Source organism: Trichomycterus rosablanca, chromosome 21, assembly GCF_030014385.1.
Source record: "Trichomycterus rosablanca isolate fTriRos1 chromosome 21, fTriRos1.hap1, whole genome shotgun sequence".
NCBI classification, from domain to species: domain Eukaryota; kingdom Metazoa; phylum Chordata; class Actinopteri; order Siluriformes; family Trichomycteridae; genus Trichomycterus; species Trichomycterus rosablanca.
This window is the reverse complement of record NC_086008.1, coordinates 4,298,418-4,316,202: the sequence shown is the minus strand read 5'-3', so window position 1 is coordinate 4,316,202 and position 17,785 is coordinate 4,298,418. Positions and strand designations below refer to the sequence as shown.

Below are 17,785 nucleotides of genomic sequence, written 5' to 3'. Positions count from 1 at the left end.
GGAAGAAACTAGAGTACTCAAAGTACAGCCAAGCGTACAGACACAGGATTGATCGGTAGGCCAGGATGGTCAGTAGGCCCATGCTGTCATATGCTACATTTTATACAAATAAGTCTTAGATTGGCTGGCTTCTCCTGAGGGGAGGTCCACTGACCACTACAGGTTGCTTCCTGGCTCACTTGTGGTCCTCAGCTCGTTGGTTGAGGAACCCGAACCTAGTCTAAACCTTGTGTAACCTGAGGTCACATATCTTCAATGTGATGAGATTTCAAATGCCGTCATTATCACAGGAAAAAAGGATGTTTCTCTGTGTTTGAATTTGAAAGTGTGGCGCAGAGGATCTATTCCACTAGCCCACCACCTCTGACATCCTGGTTTGAATCTTGATTAGTGAAAATGAAGGAATAAAAGGACGAGTCAGACTTTTGAAGAACCCAAAGATCTGTAGGCCAGGATGGAACCCAGGTACCAAAGACCCATGCTGTCATGTGCTACCCTTTATACAGGCTGCACACCAGTTGGATACTCGTGCCCGGTGTTACCCAGTGGAACTGGATCTGCCACAGTTTCACTTCATTAGCACAAGAAATCATGCATGTTTAGGGGTTCTGTATTTAAGAGGCAACCCAGAGTTTGAATTTTGATGAGTGAGAGGTGTGATTTTCGTGGTAGATTATCAGTACATTTAGGGTCTGTGACATGTTCGCAAGCTTGCATCAGCATTTCCTCAGCTTTTTTTCTTTCTGCAAGCACATAAAATACTATCAGTGTTATTTTTTCCAGAAACGTCAGAATTAACACTATATGGCCAAAAGTGTCCGGACACATTCAATGACCTTGTTGGACACCCATTTCCAGCATCATGGGCAATAATATGGTGGCACCACCACCCTTTTTTGTTAAAGCAGTGACAGCCTTTTGCTGTTTTAAGAGGGCTTTTCACAAAATGTTGTCTATTCGAAGAGGTCAGGCACTCATTTTCTCTTGATTGAGAAAGCCTTGAGACTTCGCAGTGTTCCAAATTATTAGGGCTCCACCAAACTTGTCAAGCCGAACCACGTCTTCATTGTGCTTGCTTTGTGTAAAGGGCAACAGTCATACTGGAGGAAAAGGAAATGGCCTTTCCTAAACTGTTGCCACATATTTAGAGGCATATAATTTGTGCTACGTTATTAAGTTCATACATATAATAGGAATGGGTGTGTTTGAAATATCTAAACTGAACAATAAAGAGTGGTGTCCCAATACTTTTGTCCATTTAGTGTAATTTGTCACATGATGTTGCATTAAAGAAAAAGATTTTTTATAGACTTTTATTTCTTAGACTTCTTTATAAAATTGATTTACATTATACAAAAGTATGTGGACATATAGTACATGCTTATTAATGAGATGTTTAGCCACACTCCTTTTTCCCTCCCTGTGAACTCCTAGTTTCTGACCTCAAACCTGCTTGTCTGGCGGTCACTCAGATATGTTCTTATTTCCCATTCTGATGTTAATGTGAACATTAGTTGAAGTTCTTGAACCGTGGCTCAAAAGGCTGGATAGTTAGCTTATTACAATAATAAGTAGGTGTACACGTGTTACAAATAAAGTGGCCAGTGATTGTATTCCTTTATAGACTCTAAATAAGTGTCATCTTTGTTACTACTGCTACTGCCAGTATGATTTAGGAGGGTGAGGAAATATTATAAAAGTTGTTAATCTCCTCCTGCTCAAGTACGTTTCTATTTGTAAGATTTTTTTGATTTTATTGGTGGAATCAAAATGATTACCAGCCGTTATATCAGTGTTTTTTTGCCAGAGAGAAATGGCTCATGGACCTTGTATTTAATCAAATAAATAAAACTGTATATAAAAACCTAATCATGTCAGAAGTCGTCTTTAAGTGCCGTCAAGTCGATTCTGACTCTTGGCGACCACGTGGATGGTTTCTCCGAGTGTCATTTTTAGGTCTTCAGGCTTATTAATGGCTTGTTCAGTATACCTCTACTGTGAAGGGCAGTGATAGCTCAGTGGATACTGGACTAGTGATCAAAATGTTGCTGGCGCCTGCACAGAGATGGGTCAGCTAAGATTCAATTTTTTCTTTTATTAATTTTCTTAACACAAGAAATGGAAAAATAGCCCATCGGGTTTTGTTTTTTAGCCCTCAGAGTGGGGTCAATGGCCAAAAAAGGCTGAGAAACCTTGTTCTGAGCACACAGCAATGTAAAGCCTGCTTGCCAGTGGACAGTGTCACTCATTCATCAGCAGTTTTTCTTAGACGATGTCCTTTTCAGTGTAAGTGACAGCTTGGCTTTTCTTTCTGATCCTGGCAAAAGTCCACAGTCCTGTTTAGTGCCATTAAACTAGTGTGAAGACGTCACAAGCTTTTGCTGTATGATCCACATGATTGTCAGAAAACCCACAGTAATCATACAAAAGAAGTCGACTCTTATTTAAAGTCTTCTTTGGGTTAAAAGATTTTAAAGTAAAGTGCTGAGATCTCGAGCACTCAAGTTCAGATCTGAGCACTGCGATCAGCCTAGCGGGTGTGTCTGTAGGGAGAGAGACGATGGCTGAATGGATTCCTCATCGCTGGTTTAAGTGCGGTCACTGCTGGCTGGTTGAGATGCCTTGCATGCCCCCTGGCAGGTGAAAAGAAAAGGGATCGGAGGGGCACATGGTGGCCTCTGCCCTCCTTAATCTGGGGTGAGGGTGGCAGCAGCAGCGACGGGAGAAGTTCCAGTTCGTCACGACTGGATTGAGTGAAAAATCTTTACAATTCTAAGATGTAATAAACGTTTTTTTTTTTTTTTTATGTATATCAACATTTGACTGACTTTATATTAATGAATGTCAGTCAGAAACTCATCAGGCACAAACAGGATCTGCTTCAGCTATTGATGAAACAAACAAGAAGCCGTTTACATAAAAACCTCAATAGTGCCAGCCGCAGATCTTAAGTTCCCTATAGGGGCATCGGCAGCAACTTCCTTTCTGAAACTGATGTTTCTTTCATCAGTTTTACAAGAATTAGAAGTTATTTCCTCCTACAATACACGTAATGACACGTCACGGCTTCCATCAGAGCTCGCAGTGGTGGGCGAAATCATAAAAATCATCATTTATATGTACTATACATAGTATGTTGGTCAAGAAAGCCTCAGTTGATATTCCAGTTCATTCCGGAGCTGTTCAGTGGGTCTGAGGTCACTGGAGTTTTTTAAACTGAGACTTACACCGATGAGTCATAACATTAAAACCACCTCCTTTTTTCTACACTCACTGTCCATTTTATCAGCTCCACTTACCATATAGAAGCACTTTGTAGTTCTACAATTACTGACTGTAGTCCATCTGTTTCTCTGCATGCTTTGTTAGCCCCCTTTCATGCTGTTCTTTAATGGTCAGGACCACCACAGAGCAGGTATTATTTAGGTGGTGGATCATTCTCAGCACTGCAGTGACACTGACATGGTGGTGGTGTGTTAGTGTGTGTTGTGCTGATATGAGTGGATCAGACACAGCAGCGCTGATGGAGTTTTTAAACACCTCACTGTCACTGCTGGACTGAGAATAGTCCACCAACCAAATATATATCCAGCCAACAGCCCCCCGTGGGCAGCGTCCTGTGACCACTGATGAAGGTCTAGAAGATGACCGACTCAAACAGCAGCAATAGATGAGCGATCGTCTCTGACTTTACATCTACAAGGTGGACCAACTAGGTAGGAGTGTCTAATAGATCAGTGTCACTGCAGTGCTGAGAATAATCCACCACCTAAATAATACCTGCTCTCTGGTGGTCCTGGGAGAGTCCTGACCATTGAAGAACAGGGTGAAAGCAGGTAAAATAAAAGTATGCAGAGAAACAGATGAACTACAGTCATTAATTGTAGAACTACAAAGTGCTTCTATATGGTAAGTGGAGCTGATAAAATGGACAGTGAGTGTAGAAACAAGGAGGTGGTTTAAATGTTATGGCTAATCGGTGTTCATGTCTTTATAGAGCTTGCTTTGTGCACAGGGGCGCAGTCATGCTGGATCAGGAAAGGGCCTTCCCTAAAGTTGCTGCAAAGTTAGAAGCAAAAGAAATCCTTTATATAATTGATTTATTGCACCTGTTAGGAATTTTTGTGGCTAAAACATATACATTCAGTAATTTGAAGGGGTGTCCTAATACTTTTGTGGTGATTCATCAGTGGCTCAACTTTTCATTACCACATCCGGCAGGCAGTATTACAATACGTAAACGGCTGACCAACGAGCGCCAACCTTACCTCGAAGAGACGATACTTGGAAAGCGGAATCTAAATAGACTTGTGTTTTCTTTTTATGTAAAGTAACACATTGATGCATTTCTTGCCTTATTAGGACAAAAAAATATTAGACAATTTTAATAAGATTTCTTTGCTTTAAGAGACATTTTTGGATACAGGACAGAAATTGCAATCAGGCTGGTGTAAGTGGTTTGGCACATAAATTGTCCTGAAACCAGATCTGACCAGTTTTTGTGATTTGTTTACACCGACCAGGCATAACATTATGACCACCTTCCTAATATGCTCTGTGTATTCTGACACCTATCTATCAGAACCAGCACTAACTTCTCCAGCCTTCGCTCCCCACGTGCATCAATGAGCCTTGGCCACCCATGACCCTGTTGCTGGTCTACCACTGTTCCTTCCTTGGACCACTTTTTTTTTATTATTTATTTATGCATTTTCTCCCTGTTTCTCCTCCAATTGCCCGATTGCGTCATGCTTCCTCTCCACCAATGCCGATCCCCGCTCTGATTGAGGAGAACGAAGCTAACCCACGCCCCCTCCGACACGTGGGCAGCATGCCGTATGCATTTTATCACCTACACTTTGACGAGTGCAGTGCAGCTCAGCGTTGTGTATGGAGAGACACACCCTGAGAGCATCTCTGTGCAGGTGCCATCAATCAGCTAGCAGAGGTCGTAACTGCATTAGAGAGAGAGACCCCATCCGGCTTAACACCACCCATATCTGAACAACAGGCCAATCGTTGTTCATGTGGCTGCTCAGCCCAGCCAGCAGGAAGAGCTGGTTCCAGCGTGTGTTTTTACTGCTGCGCCACCTGAGCGGCCTTCCTTGGACCACTTTTGATAGATACTGACCACTCCACAAGAGCTGCATTTTTGGAGTCGCTCTGACCCAGTCGTCTAGCCATCACAATCCGGCCCTCGTCAAACTCACTCAAATCCTCACGCTTGATCATTTTTCCTGCTTCTAACATCAACTTTGAGGATAAAATGTTCACTTGCTGCCTAATATATCCCCCCTACTAACAGGTGTCGTGATGAAGAGATAATCTGTGTTATTCACTTGTCAGTGGTCATAATGTAATGCCTAGTCAGTGTATATCTATCTTTATGTATATTTCTACATGCTGGAAAGTCCTAAGACTCATCAAGTATTTCTGCAGAAGAGAACATGACTAGACCTCATTTACGATTGCATCAGAATCAGGAGGAATACAGCTAAAAAAAACGTTACCCATTCTTAATCTGGACACACGAGCTATCAAACAGTGCGGACAATTTCATATCGGGTTTGCAGAAATACACAAAAACAAGGATTACTTGCTAAAATTAGATCAAGGAGAACATGTTCTAGTTTTAACACCGCATTGTAGTAGGAAGTCTCGCTCATCAGCATTAAAAAAAGTCTTGGTCATCAAAAAAAGAAAAAAAAACAAGCCCACTTTTTTTTTCCTCACAAATACAAGAGAAAAATCTAAATAATCATCAGAAGCTACAGTAGATTAGATAAGCAATGACTAAAAAATGAAGTGATCAGCCCATGATGAAACTCAGTGGAGACGTTGAGGGTTGAAGTTTTGCATCACAGCCCGCCACCTATAAAAGCTCCCAGCATCCTGTTTTGCACCATTACACACTTGTGACCTGAGGAGACGTTTAACAGCAACTTTTTTAGGATATTTTAACTCATCCTCATGAAATCAGCAGCAGGTAAAAGTCCAATACAGCATCATCACTTACACAAGACTGCCTAAACACATCAGACTTCTATTGCATCTGTAGGATTCTTCTTACACTGCTTCTGTCTTCCTCAGGCAATCTAATAATCTGGATCGGATTAATGATCGTGGATCTTTCTGGGATTGTGGCTCGATCGCTTCAGTGCAAACCGTTAAACTTGGTGTCACTGGTGGAACATGAGATTGACAAGACAATCCGACTATATGTAAGTAATGAAAACTTATTGAAAAAGCACCTAATAATAATAATAAATTATAATGAAATTATTAATTATGTAATTAATTCATTAATCACTGATTATTTAATTATTAATTAGTTAATTATTAATTTATTATTAAAAAACAGTAACAATAATAAACTATAATTAAATTATTAATTATTTAATTAATTCATTAATCACTGATTAATTAATTATTAATTAGTTAATTATTAATTTATTATTAAAAATACAGTAATAATATTAATAACAATAATAATCCAAACGTGAAATAAGTCTAACAAATAAATGAAATCAATCAATAAAAATAATGAGTAAATAGATTTCTTAAAAATCTATCCAATTAGGGTCGTGGCGGGGGTGTTGGAGCCTATCCCAGCTTTTCAATGGGCGCAAGGCACACAGTACCACCCTGGACCGGGTGCCAGTCCATCGCAGGGCAGACACACACACTCACACACACACACATTCACCAATAGGGTAATTCAGTGTCTCCAATTAACCTGACTGCATGTTTTTGGACTGTGGGAGGAAACCCACACAGACACGGGGAGAACATGCAAACTCCGCACAGAAAGGACCCGGACCGCCCCGTCTGGGCATCGAACCCAGGACCTTCTTGCTGTGAGGCGACAGTGCTACCCACTTAGCCACCGTGCAAGGCCAAAAAACACAAACTGTTCTAAAATTAAATTGTTTCATTATAAATAATAATAATATATAATTATATAATAATATAATAACAGTGTCACCAGCGCTGAAATTCGGGTTTAATTCTCCGTAGGCCAGGTGTCTACACAGACATGATTGGCTATTTCTCCAGTTCATGACCGAAGCCCTGCAATGGATTGGCGCTCTGTCCAGGCGTAGTCCTACATTGCACCCCACATTTTCCAGTAAAACCTGACCCACTGTGAGTCTCACCAGGATAAAGTGGTTGATTAAATGAAATGTCAGCACTAGGTAACTGGGAGCTCTGCTGGCTGTTTAACCTGCACCGTTTCTTCCCACAGCAACAAAACAATTCACATGTGACCCCCAAACCGAAGGAAATGCACCAGCTCAGGATAAACGTCTCGTTACCAGAGGAACAGCAGAGGAACTCAGCAATGTGTGGACTCATCTTCATGGAAGAGGCTCTCCAACAGGTTTTCAACCACAGGAACAAACTGAACATCGATGCTGACCTGCTCAAGGACGTCGTGAATAAGGTGGAGAAGAATCTGAAGCCCTGTCTGAAGCTCACTTTTAATGGACATTGTGAGAAACATTATTCAAAACCCAAATTGCCTGTGAAGAATTACGAAGCCAAACAGTGGAGCCTGGCCGTCCTGGAACTGTCCAGAGATTTTCTAAATCAGCTCAAAGTGTTGCTGAGGAAAATCACAGAGGAAAATCAGTGACCATTTTGTCCCATCTTGCGACAAATGGACAAGAGTTTTAGAGTTTCTGTAATATTTATTTATTTATTTATTTATATCAGAACATGATATTTATTAATTTATACTATTTATTAAATAATGTTATATTGTCTACTTTTTATATTTATATTTAATGAAGTCATTAAAAATATGTTTTTTATTCATTACCGTTGTTTAATTTGTCATTTAGCACCACTAATGATTCCTAAACTGAATTTTTAAGCAACATGAGGAATTAGCCGACAGTAGCAAGGATCACACACGTAATTTAAAGGAAAAAGGGGAAATATTAATATTATATCTAATATAATGTACAAACCTCATTTCCAGATAAGTTGGGACATTATGTAAAATAAATTAATAACAAGAGTCTCTAATCGGTTTATTCTCTTAAAGACTTTTAATGTTTTCACTGACCAATTTGATTGTAAATTTGTGTTTTACTTGAACAAAACAAATATCTGAAAATGGGACTGCTTATATATATATACATATGGTATTAGTGGATCAGACACAGCAGCGCTGCTGGAGTTTTTAAACACCTCACTGTCATTGCTGGACTGAGAATAGTCCACCAACCAAAAACATCCAGCCAACAGCGCCCGTGGGCAGCGTCCTGTGACCACTGATGAAGGTCTAGAAGATGACCGACTCAAACAGCAGCAATAGATGAGCGATCGTCTCTGACTTTACATCTACAAGGTGGACCAACTAGGTAGGAGTGTCTAATAGAGTGGACAGTGAGTGGACACGGTATCCAGCAGCGCTGCTGTGTCTGATCCACTCATACCAGCACAACACACACTAACACACCACCACCATGTCAGTGTCACCGCAGTGCTGAGAATGATCCACCACCCAAATAATACCTGCTCTGGGGTCCTGTGCCTCTTACTGGATGATTTTGGTTTACGCTGTACGCTGAGTGAAGCTTAAAGAATGCTGTGTTTAAAAATCCCAGATAATCGGTTTCTGACGTACTCAAAGCAGTCTTCCTTCAGAGCTTTAACACTCCATGTATCTCGGACATGGCGGTGCCTCGACCTGCCAGTAGAAGTAGCTCCAGGCCACCCAAGGAGGATGGGTCCCTGCTGAGTCTGGTTCCTCTCAAGGTTTCTTCCTGTAATTTTAAGGGAGTTTTTCCTTGCCACTGTCGCCCTCGGGTTTTTTGTCTGTTGGTCCTGGATTCTATAAAGTTGCTTTGAGACAATGTCCATTGTAAGAAGCGCTATATAAATAAATTTGACTCAACAGGAAGGAAGTTATCCCTAATCCAGACTTTTCACCATAGACTTGGCCAATTGTGTCTGTAGTGTCTGAACATGCCAGTGGTCTGTGGGCTAATGCATTAGAATGTTGTAGCATTCAAATGCTAAATTTAAGAAAATATGAATACATTTTTAATGCTTAATAAAGACATTTTAATGCTGCGCAAATTGCCAAAAAAAAAAGTTACAACTTTGTACGTTGTTCATAAGAGAAGCAGGTGCACCGTTAGGACTCCAAACATGTCTAATTACATTCTGCACTCCCAAGAGACGGGAAATTAATCAACCTGTCATACGTGAGAATAAAATGACTTGGCTCCTGGAAGATTTTTAATTTTGTTGCAGGATTTGTTGTACAGATAATCACGATGATTAATCGTTCTAGTGCCGGAGGAGAGTAAGAGCACTTCCACTGAGAAAATTCTCATTCTGATTTCATTTCCATAGATCAAGGGTTTTGAACACAGTGAGTATAAGAAGCGAATCGTGAAATACACCGATCAGCCATAACATTAAAACCACCTCCTTGTTTCTACACTCACTGTCCATGTTATCAGCTCCACTTACCATATAGAAGCACTTTGTAGTTCTACAATTACTGACTGTAGTCCATCTGTTTCTCTGCATGCTTTTTTTAAGCCTGCTCTCACCCTGTTCTTCAATGGTCAGGACCCCCACAGGACCCCCACAGAGCAGGTATTATTTAGGTGGTGGATCATTCTCAGCACTGCAGTGACACTGACATGGTGGTGGTGTGTTAGTGTGTGTTGTGCTGGTATGAGTGGATCAGACACAGCAGCGCTGCTGGAGTTTTTAAATACCGTGTCCACTCACTGTCCACTCTGTTAGACCCTCCTACCTGGTTGGTCCACCTTGTAGATGTAAAGTCAGAGACGATCGCTCATCTATTGCTGCTGTTTGAGTCGGTCATCTTCTAGACCTTCATCAGTGGTCACAGGGTGCTGGATATATTTTTGGTTGGTGGACTATTCTCAGTCCAGCAGTGACAGTGACAGCTGTGTCTGATCCACTCATACCAGCACAACACACACTAACACACCACCACCATGTCAGTGTCACTGCAGTGCTGAGAATGATCCACCACCTAAATAATACCTGCTCTGTGGGGGTCCTGACCATTGAAGAACAGGGTGAAAGCAGGGTAAAAAAGTATGTAGAGAAACAGATGGACTACAGTCAGTAATTGTAGAACTACAAAGTGCTTCTATATGGTAAGTGGAGCTGATAAAATGGACAATGAGTGTAGAAACAAGGAGGTGGTTTTAATGTTATGGCTGATCGGTGCTATGGAAGCTGTATAAAGGAAGGAACTTTTCCTGTCCTGCTGTGGGTTGCTGTGTTAATGAGTGTTTGTGTGGTCTGTTGGCAGGGTAGCCACAGGATTTTGGAACATGACTGTGGAAATTCCCTTCACATTGAGCTTGAAAATATGAGTCCATGCTCAAATTTTACCCAGTGTGCACAATATATCCAGAAAACAAAGAAACAATGAGCTTGAAGTGGGTCAGTAAAAATTTTATTAAATTAACACACAGCATTAACATACAACAGTTGCACTAAACATCGCTGTGCTGTGAGAGATCACACGACTCAATCAACCTTCCCGTCTACTATTAATAAGGAAGATTGCGTCGGTGTCATGCACTTCTTGTGAAATTGTCTAGAAAAGCATTTACAGTGACCAATATTTGGCCCCTCCTAGCAACTAGAATGATTACTGATGAGGTTTACGTGGCTCGATGTGCAGCCAGCACCGTTCCTCCTTCCTCTCCAGGACCAGTTCAAGTCTGTGTCACGGCGTATTTACGCCACTGGTCATCATGGCTAAAGCGTACCATTAAACATACTGAAGGAGTGGAGGTAGGAAGTAGCAGGTCGTTCTCACCCTGATGAGATGAGCCGATTCTCGTTCCTATTTCAGTCAGACAGGCAGGAGCTCCGGTGGACTCTCGCCGTAACAGAACTTAGCCTGAGCGTTTCTGTACGTGTTTTCATGCTGGACACTCTGGAAGAAAAAGCAAAAATTAACATCGCACAATGGGATGAATGGGATGGGATAAATCTGTCATCAGTGTCTTATATGTCGGTTATGTCGGATGTACGATCTTTAAGGACATTGATTCGGGTGAAGTTGGCTAGGGCAGGGTTTTTTACACTGTTTTTACGCGACCCGGGCAACACAATGCATCTTACTCTCTCTATACAAGATGTAACATAAAGCCTCCACAAGGGGGCGTTTGCATACAAGTTTATTTAATTATTACTGTTTTTCTCTGCAACCATTTTTCGACTTGTGACCCACCTAGGGGTCGCGACCCAGCCGTAAAGCCCCAAATGAACATTTCTTGTGCCAAGGTTGCTTTCTTTTTTTAATTTTCTTTTATTTTTACCCCTTTTTCTCCCCTTTTTAGCACATCCAATTGTTCAATTAGCATCGTGCTTCCTCTCTGTCTATGCCGAACCCTGCCCTGACGGAGGTGATTGAAGCTAACCCGTATCCCCTCCGAAACACGAGCAGCAGCCAGATGCATCTTTGCCACCCACACATTGACGAGTTTGGCGCCACCTAGCGTTGCATGCGGAGAGACACACCCTAAGTGCACCCCCTCCCATCTCTGTGTAAGCGCCTCCAATCAGCCGGCAGAGAACGCAACCGCATTCTGACAGAGAGAGACCCACATCCGGTTCTTTGTCCCACCCCCCGACATGAGCAACCGGCCAATCGTTGCTCATATAGCCACTCAGCTTCGAACCGGTAAAGCAAGGCTGGATTCGATACGACGCTTCTCAGAATCCAGCCCTGGTTGCAGCGCGTTTCTTTTTACCGCTGCGCCACCTGAGCGGCTGCCAAGGTTGCTTTCAATGGCAGTTTGGAATGCTGCGACCAAAGTCACAATTAAAAAAATAAATAAATAAAAAAATAAAAACAGGAAATAATAAATTCCTTTTTTTATTTTTGTTGTTGGGAGGTAGACAGACACACACACCCCACTTTCCCCAAACAAGTCGTGCAGTTTTTGACACTCACCTGTGAGGAGGTCCGGCATTTTGCAAGGCACAGCTCGAAGTGATCCTCGACTGCCGTGAAGAGATTCCGAAAGCCCTCGGCAGCTCTGTTTAAAAAGCGCTCCAGCAGAGGTTGCTGAGAGACAAAAGAAAAAAATTCCATCCAGCCATCAGTAAAACTTGATGCCTCATGTCACAGATGAATTATGTGGCCAAACGTATGTGGACATCCAATTCTTAAGTTCAGCTATTTCAGCTACACCCGTTGCTACATCCTTGGTTCTATGGACCTGTCGGGTGTCTACATACACAGTGATGGACTGACGTCCTGTCTGGGGTGTGTTACTGCGTTATGCTCAGTTATAATGAGGAATCTGGACCCGGAACAAGACCCTGACCAGAATACATTTACAATTTCAGCATTTAGCGGACGCTTTTATCCAAAGTGACTTCCAGTACCACGACAGTACATTGTCTAAGCAATTGAAGGTTAAAGGCCTTGCTCAAGGGCCCAACAGTGGCAACCTGGTAGTGGTGGGGCTTAAACCAGCAACCTTTTGATTACTAATCCAGTACCTTAACCACTAGGCTACAACTGCCCTGTGTGTTGGGTAAGTGTGTTTACATTTTCGACATTTACAGTACTGTGACAGTATACAAACTAAGCAATTTAGGGTTAAGGGCCTTGCTCAAGGGCCCAACAGTGGCAACCTGGCAGTGGTGGGGCTTGAACTGGCAACCTTCTGATTACTGGACCAGTACCTTAACCACTTAACCAGAATAAAGCGATGGTAAAACATGGAAATATAGGTTCCAATAAATAGGCAACTTGTTACAAGCTTTTCCAGAGAAGTGGAGACGTCATGTTCAGGTGTCCACATACTTTTGGGTCTACAGTAGAATGAGGAATCAGTACCTTGTCAGGCTGGAGGCAGCAGGAGACACAGTGCTCGTATACACTGCAGCAGCCATTGGACAGGCAACCGTCACAGACGTACTGCCTGGAACTGGGCGCTTCCACATTACAGCAACCGTTCACCAGCAGGTCCTTCCTCTTACACACGTAACCTGGGGGGAACCGCACAGTAATTAAGAGTTTATTCAGTAAAGAAGCACTTCTGTAGGTCTCTCTGGATAAGAGCATATTACGTTATTCCATTTAGAGTGCAGGCAGTTGAGGGTTAAGGACCTTGCTCAGGGGCCCAACAGTGGCAACTTGGCAGTAGTAGGGCTTGAACCAGTGACCTGCCGATCACTAGTCAAGTACCTTAACCTCTAAGCTACTACTGCTCTAGTTAAAAGATCGTTAAAATAAATTTGCCAGAATTCCATTCTAATAGAACTATTAATTACTATTAAACATTTATAATTAGAGCCATAAATCAGCATACACAGACAATATGATCTTTACCTCCACCGTTTCCCACATTTATTACATCCATTAGATGTGCACTATATAGCCAAAAGTATTTGGCCTCGTGTGAACTAAAACAAGTGAGTTTCGTCTGTTCATCCTTTACCGAGTTCATCTGTGATGAAAGTCTTCCCCTGTATGGAGTTCCTACACTGTGTGATCTGCCTGCTGCTGTTGCCCAGGTTGAATTTGACTTTCCATGCGATGGGGTGGTCGGATTCCCTCGCCTCCAGCAGAGTCCGATCCCGTAAACTTCGTTCCTCCTGCGTGCATCAGATGCAGAGGTTTGGTATCACAACCAACAAAGTAAACAAACATATTCAGTACGTCTCTACATATCACCGCTTCTTCTCTATTTTTAAGATTCATACTTTATTGATTTTCTTCTTTTCGTTTCACAATGTAAAACAAAACAAATATTTCTGCAGATCCATGACATATATACCGAAGAGTGAAAATGTAAGTAAAAAACATTTTAAAAAAAATAAATAATAATAATTTAACAAAAAAAGAGACCAAACGAAAAACATGTATGAGCATGAATCCTCATAAACCCACATGCAAATCTACAAAAGAAAAAAACCTTATCATCACCAAACCTTCTTAAATTCTGCTAGGGCTCTACAAATACAAACACTTTGCCATTTAAATTGAATGCTAAGAGCTAAATATTAAGAATACAATTAAAATCGAAACAATAAAAATGCAACAAATAGAAAACCAAATAAAAAGCCGCTCAATCCACCAGTGAGTCAGGTTAAAAAGAAACAAAGGCAGTGAACTTCACCACAGTCACAAAGAGCAAAGGTGGACAAGAGGGATATCGCTTGTCTGAGTTCCCAAGAAAAAAAGTTTAAAAGCATGTTGGTTTTACAACCGATGGGGGGAAAAAAGCGCTAAGCCTAGGGCAGTGCAGCATACCGGCCTCACAGACTGTGCAGAAGAATACACACCACAAGGCACCAGCATTAAGTTTTCCTAATGAAGCCGGTATTTAAAGCTACTCTCCCAGCTGAAGCCCATCGTTCGGCGTAACATCAGAGTAACACCGAGTATGAGATTAACAGTGCTATTTTCAGTATCCTGATGCAAACCTTTAGTCTTACTGGTTACATGCTTTGTTTTGTCCACATAAATGATGCCACATAAGCACAGCACCATCACACATGTGACATTTGGTATAACTTGCTTGCAGAGCAATAGGGTGCATCATCCACTGGCATATTCACTCACACACGAACAAAATGTGAAGTAACCAATTCACCTACTGGCATTTTGGAGATACGAGAAGAGTACCCTGACACGGACACGGAAAAGACATTATATAATTAAAGAGCCTTGAATGTTTACGGTTGGTGGCCACCTCTTTAAGTCAGAGGATTTTAAACAGTAAAGCCCTAGCAGTACTCCAGGATCAACTGGTCTTCATTGACTTTACCTGTTTAAGAGTGCTGGTAAGAAAGTAGATGAGGGAAAAGCCAAACACCACCCCCAGCACCCATCGCTTTCTCAGGAGTCTGCGCAGCACCATGGGGCCAGCTGGGTTTAATATGATCCTGATCCAGCTTAGATCAAATTAGATCAGATGGAGTCTGATCTAATTGCTCTTTCTGACTTTGGCAGGTCAGAAATATCCTGTACTGTAAGCCTAGCACACTATGCATACATCAACCATAATGGTTCATTACATCATTTATGCATACACACATATTTACTGACTGGGTTTAAATATGATTAAGTGTAGAGTAAAACACTCTGACTGGCCAAAAATGACCCACTGAACCTTAACATTATAAAGAAAACACCAACCTGCTGTATGTCTTAATCCTAATGCTACATTACACAGGCTTTATATACAAAACCCATCTGGTATTATTTACTACTTAGCTAATAGATAAAACCTAACCCATTTTTCACAACATCTATATAACACCTATATAAGCAAATATTAACTAATACCATTAACTAATAGCTAATAACTACCTATATAACAACCATGTTTAGCTTTAGTTTTAATACTGCAGCGTCCAAAAAACACCAAAACAAACATAGCCGGCTAGCTAACTATGCTAACTCGGGGACTAGCATTTATCATTTGTACTTCTACACGCTTCTAATAAGCAATGCAGACACATTAACGAAGGTTATTCATTTATAAATTAGAAAAAGACAACAAATATCGATTTAAATCGATGCGTTTTCCCCAACTGCCAGCTAAATAAATCGCTAGTGTCACTGACAGCTATGAAAAGGCTTTTGTCGGAACGGTTATGTCAATAGATCCGAGAGTCGATTCACCCAAAGAGTCGACTCACCAGGCGTAAGCGTTACAAATTAAGAGTCGATTTGTTCGCACCAGCGTCTTCACAGAATCACATGCATACTTCTTTTTTCGAGCCAGTATATCATGGTCAGGGTTGCGGTGGCTCTGGTGCCACCTGGAAACACAGGTCACAAGGCAAACACCCCGGTGGGGTGGCATTATGCAGTTTAATTACTCATTTTAAGCAATTAATGGTTAAGGGCTTTGCTCAGGTGCCCAACTGGCAACCTGGGAGTGGTGGGACTTAAACCCACAAGCTTTGCATTACTAGACTAGTACCTTAACCGCTGAGCTACCACTGCCCTTTTTTACAATTGTATTCACTTACTTGCTTATTTAGACCAAGTGTTAATCCACATTCTGCATGCAAAGATGGGGGAAACATGCCAAACTCTTTTGACAGTGAATGGGACGAGAACCAAACCCAGGTCCTCAGAACTCATGTTGCTGTATACATTGTCTCATATTCAGTTTATAATAAATTTTGTATACAATTTGAGCAATTAAGGGTTATAGGGTCTTACCCGAAGCTCAACAGAGGCAACTTGGTGGTGGTGAGGCTTGGACTGTCAACCCTCTGATTACTAGTCCAGTACCTTCACCGCTGAGCTACCACTGGTCATGTTGCAAGTTAATTCACCTGCTTGCTTACTCAGACCAAGCGTTAATCCACCTTCTGCATGTTTTTAGAGGTGTGAGGAAAGGAGAGTACCTAGAAGACGCACAATGCGAAGATGGGGGAAACATGCCAAACTCTTTTGGCAGTGACTGGGGACGAGAACCAAACCCAGGTCCTCAGAACTCATGTTGATGTATACATTGTCTCATATTCAGTTTATAATAAATCTACACCAAAGCCGGTCAAATTGTTGAAGCTCTTTCTACAATGCTTCTGGGCTATTTACTGGGGATCGGGATCATATTTTAAGGAAATAATCTCAAAAACAAACAAACAAAGAACGTCTGACCACCTTGAGTACTAGAGGACCCTCTCCTTGACCTGGCACAGATTCTACAAATCTCTGGAAATGCACTGAATAGATGGATCACCACTATTCCATAAGATTTTTACTCAAATGGCATTTTGATGGTGGTGGTGGAGAGTGCTATCTAACATACTGGTCCAAAATCATACACAGGCTGAGACCTGGGTTGAGATCTGTTGACTGTGAAGGCCATAATAGATCTTCAGCTCTGACTCACCATGCCCAGTGGATGGTGGTCATTGTCACCGTGAAAGAAACCACCCAAAGAATCCAGGATGAAAATGTTTAATCATTAATTGTGTACTTTCCATCCCAATACAACCCCTTTTTTGAATGATCTGTCCCACAGATCTAGACGCAAGTGTCTCTGTATACATTAGACTAGACAATCAACAGTATTTGTGATCGAAGCTCTTGCTGTCTACATCAGACGAACAGCTTCATTCTGATCAGGGTTGCGGTGTGTCCGGCAGAGAGGGATTTACTCCAGGCAGAGCGCTAGTCCTACTCAGTGCATCATCCATTTGCATATTCACTTACACATGAAGCAAATTCGCAGTAGCCAATTTACCTACTGGCATTTTTAAAGAGACGAGAAGAGTACCCGAACACGGATACAGATTAATAAATACACTTTAAGCATTTTAGCAGACGCTTTTATTCAAAGAGACATACAATACTGTGACGGTATACAGTCTGAGCAATTGAGGGTTAAGAGCCTTGCTCAAGGGTCAAACAGCAGCAACCTGACAGCGGTGGGGCTTGAACCAGCAACCTTCTGATTACTAGTGCTGTATCTTAACCACTAGGCTATAGGGTCCCTAAAATACATGCAAACTCCCCTAGACATTGAGCAGACTTGAGGCTCGAACCGAGGTTTCCAGGATTCTAGAGCTGTGACTGTAAGGAATCTACTTTTGGAATCGACTCAATCAATTCACATCCTTGCTTCCAGAATTAGCACCTGAATCAGAGTCGACTCCAGGACTTGGAATCGAAATGCACCTAAGGTTGTTTTGAAGTCCTGATTGGCGGACAGAAAGTCCCACCTCCGGGAAACAAGCGCTAATCAGGGCTGAGTGTCAAATAACATTAAGATTATTAAATAGTCTA

General features: G+C 41.8%; 1 protein-coding gene across 1 annotated transcript; it reads right to left on the bottom strand.

Moving 5' to 3' along the window:
- Positions 1-10,443: 10,443 nt before the first annotated feature.
- spring1 (SREBF pathway regulator in golgi 1) lies at positions 10,444-15,617 on the bottom strand. The gene is made up of 5 exons (XM_063018026.1): positions 14,802-15,617; positions 13,470-13,626; positions 12,866-13,017; positions 11,972-12,085; positions 10,444-10,948 (listed from the first exon to the last, which is right to left on the bottom strand). The coding sequence occupies exons 1-5, from the start codon at positions 14,892-14,894 to the stop codon at positions 10,865-10,867; spliced, it is 600 nt and encodes a 199-aa protein (XP_062874096.1). The 5' UTR covers positions 14,895-15,617; the 3' UTR covers positions 10,444-10,864.
- Positions 15,618-17,785: the final 2,168 nt, after the last annotated feature.